This window comes from Siphateles boraxobius, unplaced genomic scaffold (assembly GCF_051911475.1).
Source record: "Siphateles boraxobius isolate OS27281-9 unplaced genomic scaffold, OSU_SipBor_1 49, whole genome shotgun sequence".
NCBI classification, from domain to species: Eukaryota; Metazoa; Chordata; class Actinopteri; order Cypriniformes; family Leuciscidae; genus Siphateles; species Siphateles boraxobius.
The window spans coordinates 2,756,886-2,768,045 of NW_027509130.1; the positions used below are offsets into that span (position 1 = coordinate 2,756,886).

The following is an 11,160-nucleotide window of genomic DNA, read 5'->3' on the forward strand; positions in this document are numbered from 1 at the left end:
GTCTAAAATAATACTAGCCTATATATATATATAATATATATATATATATATATATATATATATATATATATATATATATATTATTTTTTAAACAATAACAACAACACTTTAGTCTGTAAAATTTTCCAAATATTTTTATATTCAAATTTTCAAAAACAAACCAAAAATTCAAAACCATATATATGACCTCACAAAAAACTTCAATTCTACGTCAAAAAGACATTTGATGCTAAACATTTTTTTTTTCAAATAAAATGTATTTATCTATAAGATAAATTCTGTAGGTCAGAACAAACCTGCAATTAAACTCAAATTATCTCAATTCTCCAAACAACAACAGAATTACAACACAGTAATCCTTTTTGAATCATTGCAAATGACTCGTTAAGTGTCTGTGTCTCCGATTGGTCAGCAGCGTCTGCTCACTGATTGGTCCACAGAGCTTGAGTTCATGAAGGAGTAAATGAGTCTTGTGAAAAGCTGAGCTGATGTTTCTCAGTTTATAATCACCGAAGAGACTGTTAACTGTTCCACCAGGACAAAAGACCCAGACCCGGTTCACTAACGGATCCCTGCCAAAGAGAAGAACAGACGTTAGCCGCCGACTTATCAGCAATTTATCAACGCATCCAGGCTAACGAGCTAACGTTCCCATTAAGTTATGAAAACAGCTTTCCTTGATTGTGTGAGAATTAGAGGAAAAAAACATTCACGGAATGTTCAGTTTTATCATTTTGCTCACATTCTTGGAATGTTACTTTTGAATGTTCTCAGAATATTCCGAAACAAGTAACATAAAAAAAAAAAAACGTTAGATGAACGTTTTTTGCTTACATTTTGAAAACTGTGACATATTATAGACACAAATTCTTCATACAGTGAATTACCAGTAAAATTTATACAAATTTGGGACCAAAAATGATTCAGACGCTTTGACCTGACCGTGTTCTGCCGAAGTGTTTTTCTTCAATTGCTAATGCGACCTTTTCACAGCACAGACTGAACTAAATTGACCCTTCGCTAAGCCACGCCCAAAAACCACCACTGGCCAATCGTGTCTTAGCAACCGTAACTAGTATGGAGCTAGAAATGTGTCTTTATTACATGTGAGAAAATAAATGATCTGAGAGGAAAAAAAAAAGTTTGAGAGAAAAAGTTATCACACTGATAGCAAAAAAGCATTTCATGAGAGAAAAAAAGAATATTTGAGAGAAAAAGTTTTCATACCAATAGCAAAAAATAATATTTGAGACTAAAAAAAGTTTTGAGAGAAAGTATTTTCTCATAGAACATAAAAAAATATAAATTTGAAATTTTTTAAATAATTTCTGAGAAAAAAAATCTCTCTTAAAATACTTGGAAAAAAAATCTCAAATATATATTTTTTGCTATCAGTGTGAAAACATTTTCTCTAAAAATAAAAAGTGTTTCTCTCAAAACGCTTTTCTTTGCTCTCGATGCAATTTTTTGCTCTCGTGTCAGGATTTTGCTTTAGCTGTGAAAATTGTGTCATGGGCGGGGCCACGTTCTTTTTTTTCCTATTGGAACGTTCCTATTGGCCAGTCGGGTGAGCATCGTCTTGTCTTAGGAGTCGAACTGAATCATTACACCATTGTTCGCGTTCGGTTCACCTAGATAGATGCAGTCTCTGCCTTAGAGTTTAGATTCTCTGCCCGAGCCCAGGCCCGACTTCGGGCCGATATTTCCCGTCACCATCCTCGGGCCAGGCCGGGCTTTTGATCTAGAGACGTGCACTCCCAACGCAAGAGAGTGTGGCGCGGGACTAGGTTTGATGGCCGAGCGCGAGCGCGGGCGCGGGCTGTAATGCACTCACTCTGTGTGTGCGGGTTCCGGGAGAATAAAACGATTTGTGGGACTCCCGCAAACTAGAAATATCTTTGAATAAAACATAAAAACGAATACATTTTTATTCATCTGTTGCAGAAAAGCAATAAGAACAACTAAAACAAAATACAAATGATTTACAGGCCAGAGTTTTGTTTTATAACATGTTTGCAGCGTTGAGCGATGTAGCCAATCACAGACATATGTGTTGATTTCTTGAACGCAATGGCCAATCAGAAGCATTTAAGATAGTCTCCCCTCACTGCTCAAAACGGACTTTTTGTTCAGAGCTGAATTCTGTATGCTGGCAAATCCTCTAATTATAACAAACAAAGTGTATATATTATGAAAGATTCATTGTGCAGTCAGCGTCATTGATAATAACAGAGATGTGTGAGATCGCGATGAACTGATGTCAGCTTTAGGGATTTTTCAGGGAGCGCACTTTGCGCGCATTCAGTCATGCCAAACCCTGCACTCAGTAGCTGCTTGATTTTATGTTATAACAGTGGTTTGTGTGTTAATGCTTTAATAACACATAATTTATCAGGAGCATTTATGCTGATGTGTATGATGGCGACACGTAGGCTAACTTGAAAGTATTTGGAGGTGCAGAACAGAGGAGGAGGAGAAAGTAACATAGAAAGTAGTTGAGAACGTCAGTTATAACGACCCACGTATTAAAATGGTCGGGACTCGGGTTTAAATCGGGCTCGGGCTCATAATTATTGTTAATGCGTCGGGCCGGGCTCGGACACAACGTGCACGGGCTCGGGTAGGATCGGGCTTGATTTTTTGGGCCTGATCTAAGCTCTAAGTCGAGCACGGACACTCCAATGTTTGGGTAAGATGATGACACACACAACTGGATGTTAGCTGGCTGAGCAAGTTCAGCATCACTGAAGATTAAACATTAAAAATAGCACTCATATTCATGAATGAATGTGTATTATATTATTAGCTTGCTAATCGCTAGTAAAGCTAATTATTAATTAGCCATCATGCTAGGTAAACTTGCATGAGTTCTATTGTTTAATGTGTAATCTTCAGTGATGCTGAACTTGCTCAGCCAGCTACCCATCGAGTTGTGTGTGTGTCATCATCTGCAGAGACTGCATCTATCTAGGTGAACCGAACGCGAACAATGGTGTAATGATTCAGTTCGACTCCTAAGACAAGACGATGCTCACCCGACTGGCCAATAGGAACGTTCCAATAGGAAAAAAAGAACGTGGCCCCGCCCATGACACAATTTTCACAGCTAAAGCAAAATCCTGACACGAGAGCAAAAAATTGCATCGAGAGCAAAGAAAAGCGTTTTGAGAGAAACACTTTTTATTTTTAGAGAAAATGTTTTCACACTGATAGCAAAAAATATATATTCGAGATTTTTTTCAAAGTATTTTGAGAGAGATTTTTTTTCTCAGAAATAATTTTAAAAATTTCAAATTTATATTTTTTTATGTTCTATGAGAAAATACTTTCTCTCAAAACTTTTTTAGTCTCAAATATTATTTTTTGCTATTGGTATGAAAACTTTTTCTCTCAAATATTATTTTTTCTCTCATGAAATGCTTTTTTGCTATCAGTGTGATAACTTTTTCTCTCAAACTTTTTTTTTCTTCTCTCAGATCATTTATTTTCTCACATGTAATAAAGACACATTTCTAGCTCCATAAACTAGGCGCAGGAGGTCTGGCAAGCTTTCGAGCGAGGGAAACATGACGAGGTGTTGTGCGTATGGATTGTGCAAATCTGATACCCGGTATCCTAAAAGTTTGGACGGGGGAGTGGAATTTTTTTCCTTCCCGAAAATCTAAAAGCCAAGAGGAGAAATGATGTGCGTAGATCCAGCAGTGTGGAGACCCCATTCACAACTACATGTCCACAGGATTAACAGAAACACATATTGCTTGGAAGTTGGAAATAATGACGGTTCTTTGTTCATAATGCACATATTTTAACGTAATGTAAGACGATTAAAGACAAGACGGAGGCTCACTGACATACTTTAAAATATATTTCAGCATTTTGTTAATCGACGGCCTACTACCCGACTGAGTAACTTTAACCCAATCCGATCGCGGCTCTCCCGGTGTTAGTGTTATTCCACAAGATTTATGGATAAACTGTTTGATTTATAATTATTAGATTATTTTCACATTTCACTTACCCAGCTGTGCACGAACATAGCTGTTCCTCGATTTGTGTGTTTCCCATGTGAATGGCCAGCGTATGAGGCGATGCTGCTGCGACTATAGGCTTTAGCTTAAATTATGAAATTATTCTCTAATCGGTTGCATATTATGTCGTGGATATATCCCTCGAATGCACACTGCAGTCCCTTTTGTCTTGCTCTCTCAGATGTTTCACATGTTTGCCAAAAATTACTAATTATCTCATTGGGAATGTCTGACACCGGTGCATACACACTGTAATAGACGTGCCAGGCGCGAAAGCTTGACAGGCGTAGCAACAGTAACTAGGGAGGGCGGGGCTTAGCAAAGGGTCAATTAAGCATTGTTTGGTGATTTGTTGAGCTAAATTGGTATTATCTACAGTAATTGTGTAGTTACATTTAACAGCTGACAGATATTCAACATAATTCATTTGAGAGACAGTCTAACAGAAGGATGGACAAAACCAGTGAAATATCAACTGAGTTCTTGTCATATTTTATTACCATTTTCTAAACTATAGCGAATAAACTGTGATAATGTGAGAAGGTGCCTGAATAAATTTTTGTTTGACTGTGAAAGAACATTCTGTTAATGATACTGGAAGAACGTTCGTTCGTAACTTTGCCCTGTTAGCTGGGATGTTATTTCAAAGAGAAAGTGTGGATGTAACAGGTTTAACAGTCATTGTAAGTATATTTTGTTCTTAATCTTCTCACTATGAGTGTGTATGGAGCCTTTTTCTGCGGTGTGGTGTCCTCCACTCCTGCGGGTGGCGCTGTGGAGCCGGCTGCGCTCGGCGCTTCCTTCTCTGTGCTGGGGCCGGTGGGAGACGTGTCGATGAACACCTCGTCCACGACCCGGAAGCGGATCTCTTCGCCCTGGTCCATGTAGAGGTCGTGAGTGCCCTCGTCCGTCTCGTACTCCCACATCCACACCTGCTCCGCATCATCACTGCGCCAACCGTGAAGGAACAGGGCATGATGGGTATTCAAACTCTATTCAGGTCATTTACTTCAAATACACTATAAAAATAATAATTAAAAAATACAATTTGATATAGATATTAGGTCGGTGCAACGATTAATCGCAATTAATCTCATCCAAAATAAAAGTTTGTGTTTACATAATATATGTGTGTGTGTGTGCGCTGTGTATAATTATTTTGTATACACACACACATGCATGTATATATTTAAGAATTTTTTTTATTTATTTATAAAATATTCATATTATATAATCTAAATATTTTACAGTATATACATGCAAATATATATATATATATATATATATTAATATTAAACCTGTATTTACTATAAATACATATATTATGTAAACACAAACTTTGGACGCGATTAATCGCTGCACCGCCCTAATATCTCTCTCTCTCTCTATCTATCTATCTATCTATCTATCTATCTTTATTTATATTTATATAAATTACGTTAAATGTATATAATATATACAAAAATATTAAATGAGATTTAGAAGTGGTAATTCAGGATACAATTTAGCCGGTTGCTGTAGCGACTCCGGCGGGATTATGATGTCATCAAAGAATCCGAGGCTCACTGTGGAATCAACACACATAAACTGATTATTTACCAATAGAATCATTTTCCAATGATTTTCGAATATTTCCAAGTAGGTGCTAAATTTTAGTTTACTTTTAGTTATTTTAGTAGTATATATATTTTTATTTCTAGTAACAAATTTTTTAAATTGTTTTCATTAACTATAACAACCCTGCCATTGCAGAACAGCGCGAGAGCAAAGCATCATGGGTGTTTAGTGTGGCCTCTCACCGTGAACGCCCTCGGCACTGCAGCCTTTAATCTTTCCCACCAGGATCGCGTCCAGGAACGGGTGGAAAACCACGTATCGAAAGTGAACTGCAGGAGAGAAGAGAGAGAGGGAGAGGTTTTGCTCGACCGCCTGAATGCAGCGAGTAACAGTGAGTTATGACGCTGTTGCTATGACGCTCGTACCTTTAGTATGAGAAGCTCCGTCTCCAGGAAAGATGTAGGAATCCTCCAGTTTAGTGATGTCATAGAGACAGATGCACAAACCCACGTTATACACCACCTGCGGACACATGGAGGAGTTCAGGCGGGATCAGGGGGAAATGGACTTGATAATGATTGGGAAAAATATGAATTATTAATAACTATGTTTTAACCATTATATATTTAAAACAATAATATCTCAGTAAAAACCTACAGTAATATTGACAAACTATATATCATTTGAAAGCTTACAATCTCTAGTTTTCATATTTGATGACTAATTTATCAATTTGCAACAAAAATATGTCTTACTCATTAGGCGTGTTCAGGCCTTTATTTTGAAATAGCGATGAACATGAAAAATCATGAAAGATTGGTAGAAACCTCAGTTGGTTATCATGCCAAGAATTCAAAAGATAACCAATTCAATTTTATGAGAGAAAAAAGTCAGAAAAAACTTAAATATAAAGAAAAAAATTATGGATTCTCGATTTGTCTTATAGCTCAGCTGCGAGCTATAACATGTTATAACACATGCATGCTCTTTTTATCCGTTTATTAGAGGTTAAATTCAAATCAAATACTGCCAAACCATCCATACATTGTACTGTATCAATGTGGGTTGTGCACGGGTTGTATCAGAGTGGGTTGTGCACAGATCTATAATACGACAATAAAAGTATTATCAACAGAATACAAGCAAAAAAGGTTAATAAATTTGCCAACGGCATAAAAAAAATAAAGATAGGAGGAAACCGACAACAACAAAGAACATGAGGGTAAGAAATCAATGTATACATCAATTAGGCTTGAGTACAAATTAAAGGAATTGCAAATTGAAACGCTCTTGCTTTCTTATTTACTGAAGATGAAATGGTTTTGAAATACTTTTTAAAATCTTTGTCAAATAAGTAAAACGCAGAGTGAAATTACTCAAATTAAAAATGCAAATTACGCAAATCTGCAAAAAGTATGTTAACTCTTCGGGGTCGCCGATCACGCCGGCGTGATCAAGTTACATGACCAGTTTAAGACGTCGAAGCATAAAAACAAAGTCACGTTGAGCGCTGCCGTCCACTTCTGTCGAAAGTGCTGGCTTGAAATTCTATTTTACTTTTTGTTTTGTGTTGATAGACCAAGTAAAAACGGAGATATGATCATTTAAACTTTATATAAAAAAATACTGACGCGTTCGTAAAAGAACGCAAGATGGGATGCGACAGGCGTTGCATTTATTCTAATAACTTCGTCGGTTTTTGTCATAAAACAAAACGGAGAAAAATGTGTGAATCTGCTGACTCTGCTCTTCAGGCTGCACATTTTAGGGAATGGAGGAGGAGCCAACTGAGCTAAGACGCAAAATTGAAAGGCAGAGGATTTTACGGAGTTGATAAAGAGAGACATATTTACGTTATATATATAGAGAGAGATTATTGCTAGTTTTTGGAAGAGTTTGAGTAGATTTTGAGAGTAGTTTAGGAGTAGTGTAGATAGTTTAGGTAGTTTAGGAGTAGTTTAGGTAGTTTAGGAGTAGATTTAGATAAACTGTTTTGAGGAGAGGCACAGATAAAAAATAAAAATCACCTGATATTTGTTGTAAATAGTTGTATGTATAATTTGATTTTGTGTTCATTTTACCTTTTGTATGGTATATTTGCACTATTGAGGAACCCCTCTTACTCAAGGAATGAAATCCCTGTAATGTAGATATCTGTGTAATTGTACATTAAGTGTTTTGTAGAGTTTCTAAGCAAAAAGGAAAAGAAAAAACGCCTATTGCCACACCTGCTTTTTGCTGCATATAGTTTAATTTTATCTCAATTTTACATTTTTGATGTTGTATTTGCACTATTTGCGAACCCTCATACTCTGGGAACGCAAGGCCTTAAATATAGCTCTCTGAATAATTGTGTGCACAACATTTTTTTAAAAGTGGCTGAGCTAAAAAGAAAGAAAAAAAGCCTATGGCTACACCCGCTTTTTTTTGTAAATCATATTTTTTTTGTATATAGGTTGATTATATCTGAATTGTACCTGTATATGTTGACATTTACAACTTGTGTTTACATTTTAAACCTTTTAAAATGCTTCATTGAGCATGTTTGTGTTTTTTGTAGTAGAAAAGCTATAATTTTTCTATTCGGATTTTGTGTTTTTTGTGTGATTTTGGGTCCAGTATGTTGATAGAGTACATCAAAGTGAAAAACTAATTGTCTGATCATATAGGTGATGTTGTGCTGAAAAAAATTATACCAAACATTGGTATGCTAAACATTTGTTTATGTTGCAAAATTTTAAAAAAATAAAAGTACTCAAAAACGGCCAAAATAGCCCAAGACTCCGAAGGGTTAAATAATGTACTTTATGTATTTAATCTCTTCAATCTCACTTTATTATCCAATGTCTTTGCTGCTGACCTTCATTTGAAAAACAAACAAGCCCAGCTAGAAAAAGTAACGCGAAATAACGCATTACTTTCCTTACCGGAATTAGTTACTTTTTCAATGAGTTTAACGCACTATTGTAATCCATTACCTTTAAAAGTAACTCTCTGCAATACTGGAAGCATTTGTTTTGAAGCATGACTCAGTAATATATGTCTCTTCACCTTGTTGGCGAGTTTCTTGTTGAGCTCTTCGGCGATCGCGTCGTTCAGCTGCCGATGGAAACTCCACGGAGGAATCCTGACCGTGTCCACCATCTCCACCAGCACGAACATCCTCAACCAGAACCAGACACGAACCAGAACCAGACAGACAGACAGACAGACAGAACCCCCGAGGAGTGACGACTGAGCGCGCACTGCGACTGTGACTGACCAGAACATCAGCTACTGATTTGTTAAAATGTCACTCTCTGTACGAGATATTCTGCTGTGGTTTTTCTGACATATTACCTCTCAGTCCTCCCGAAGCTCCGGCAGCCCGTGTGTTCAGACAGATGTTATCCAGCTGCTCCAGTTCATAAGTTATACATTTACTCTATTTATAATCTATAATCAGTCATGATTTAAACGCACAGCATGACAACAGCTACACATGTGCCGAATCACGACAGCGGCTGGCGCTTTACGGCACTGACGTCACGCGACAACATTCTGTAAAAAAAAAAAAAAAATACCCTCTTTTTATTATTTAATGTTACTCTTGGTTATTATACACATTATGAGAGAGAAGATTCTGATATTTTTTTATTTATTCAATCTCATTTTGTCCTTGGCTAAATATTTTATATAGCTAAGTGTAAATTTAGAAAGAATAAGCCTTTCTTCAGCCTTTGTCTTGAAGATGTAAAACTCTATATGAATCTGATTTCTGATTTTTTATAAGAAAACTGTGAATCTTTTAAAAGGGTACATTATTTTCTTGTTCCCTGGCATGTATATTGTCATTGTGCATATTTTTTTGTGTTCAATAATAATAATAATAATAATAATAATAATAATAATAATAATAATAATAATAATAATAATAATAATAAAAATAATAATAATAATAAGCCTCTTTTTATTTTCTAAAAAAGATGTTGAAGCATAGGCTATTTAAATTATTTAAATTGCATTTAAGACTCTCTTATGCTGTAATAATTAGGCTATAATAAAATATCATACTAGTTCATTTCAAAATTTCATGTAGGGTATTGTAACTTAATTGTCTTTATGCCTGTAAATGTTTTTTTATGTTTTATGTGGTGATTTTATCTCTTAGTCAGATATTAAAATCATATGCCATAAATGTCTTATAGTTGATTTTTAAGGCATTGTGACTGATTTTAAAAAAGCTTTGTATCTAAAGGCGTAGTTCAGAAAAGAAGATATTTTGAAGAATGTCGGTAACCAAACAGTTTCTGGTCCCCATTAACTTCCATTGTAAGAATGAAAAAAAAATACTTTGTAAGTCAATGGTGCCCCACAACTATTTGATTACCCACATTCTTCAAAATATCTTCTTTTGTGTTCAGCAGAACAAAGAAATTCATACAGGTTTGGAACAACTTGAGGATGAGTAAATAGCCTTGATTTTTTAACGCACTATCCCTTTAAATGCCCTCCTTTGACTCTTCTTTTGGCTAATTCTTATGTTTACATCTCTGCAGTCTTTTAAATGATCGTTTCAGTGTGTGTGTGGATCTTACTGAAACCTTCTGCTTCTAAAGATCTGAGATTCATCAACCATGCAGTATATTTTGCATTAGCAGAGGGCACTGCTGAAAATCATGTTTATTAACAGTTTAGTCTGTCAGAAACAGATCAGAGACTGTGTAAATGTTTAGACGCTTGGTTTGGTGCAGCACTAGCTATTAAAATGTCAGTTTTACAACAGATAGGATCTTTTGCATGTGAACATTCTGACCGAAGTAATTATTTACACTGTATTACAGTACGAATTATGAGACATATGTTGAGTTTCGGAGATAGTTAGAGAACAAACATGACAAGATGATTTGGTAACACTTTAAAATAAGGTTCATTAGTTAACATTATTTAACTACCTTAGTTAACATGGACTAAAAATGAACTATACTTCTTCAGCATTTATTAATCTTAGTTAATATTAATTTTCTAACATTTACTAATACGTTATAAAAATCAAAGGTTGTATTTGTTAATGTTAATTAATGGACTGTGAACTAACATGAGCAAACAACGAACAGCTGTTTATTATTAACTAACATTAACAAAGATTAATAAATTCTGTAACAAATGTATTGGTCATTGTTAGTTAATTAACTAATGGACCTTTTTGTAAAGTGTTACCGATAATTTTCTTAGACGCTTAATTATTTGTGTTTGGGTTTTTAGGGTGACGTCAAGTTACATTTCATTTTTATAGGCCCTTTTAAAGTTTATATAATCACTTTGCAATAGCATGTAGCCTATATTGCTTTATGTTCTTTAGAAACTCCAATTCCCATAATGCACGTTGCACACGCTGAAGCAAACGTCACCACGCCCTCTGCTGAGTGGACGCTGCTCTCGACCAATGGCCAGCCGCTCCTCCCGTTTCCCAGCCAATAGCTACATTGTTGCTATGACATCTTTTATTTTTAGCCTTCCGCAGCACAGCCTCACAGATGGAAACATTACTTCGCCAAATTAATTAGAGACGAAGTAAAATAAACATAAACCGGCG

General features: G+C 35.6%; 2 protein-coding genes across 4 annotated transcripts in view; both read right to left on the reverse strand.

Moving 5' to 3' along the window:
* tefb (TEF transcription factor, PAR bZIP family member b) overlaps positions 1-11,160 on the reverse strand; it is a 140,113-nt gene that overhangs the window by 110,971 nt on the left and 17,982 nt on the right. The gene's annotated exons all lie outside the window — the stretch shown is intronic.
* polr3h (polymerase (RNA) III (DNA directed) polypeptide H) lies at positions 108-9,110 on the reverse strand. 2 transcript variants are annotated; one of them, XM_077202507.1, is made up of 7 exons: positions 8,925-9,110; positions 8,637-8,842; positions 6,011-6,107; positions 5,828-5,914; positions 5,530-5,593; positions 4,742-4,976; positions 108-572 (listed from the first exon to the last, which is right to left on the reverse strand). In XM_077202507.1, the coding sequence occupies exons 2-7, from the start codon at positions 8,745-8,747 to the stop codon at positions 522-524; spliced, it is 645 nt and encodes a 214-aa protein (XP_077058622.1). In that variant the 5' UTR covers positions 8,748-8,842; positions 8,925-9,110; the 3' UTR covers positions 108-521. The 2 variants fall into 2 exon arrangements, with proteins under 2 accessions (XP_077058622.1, XP_077058621.1); XM_077202506.1 differs by having other exon boundaries at positions 8,637-9,110.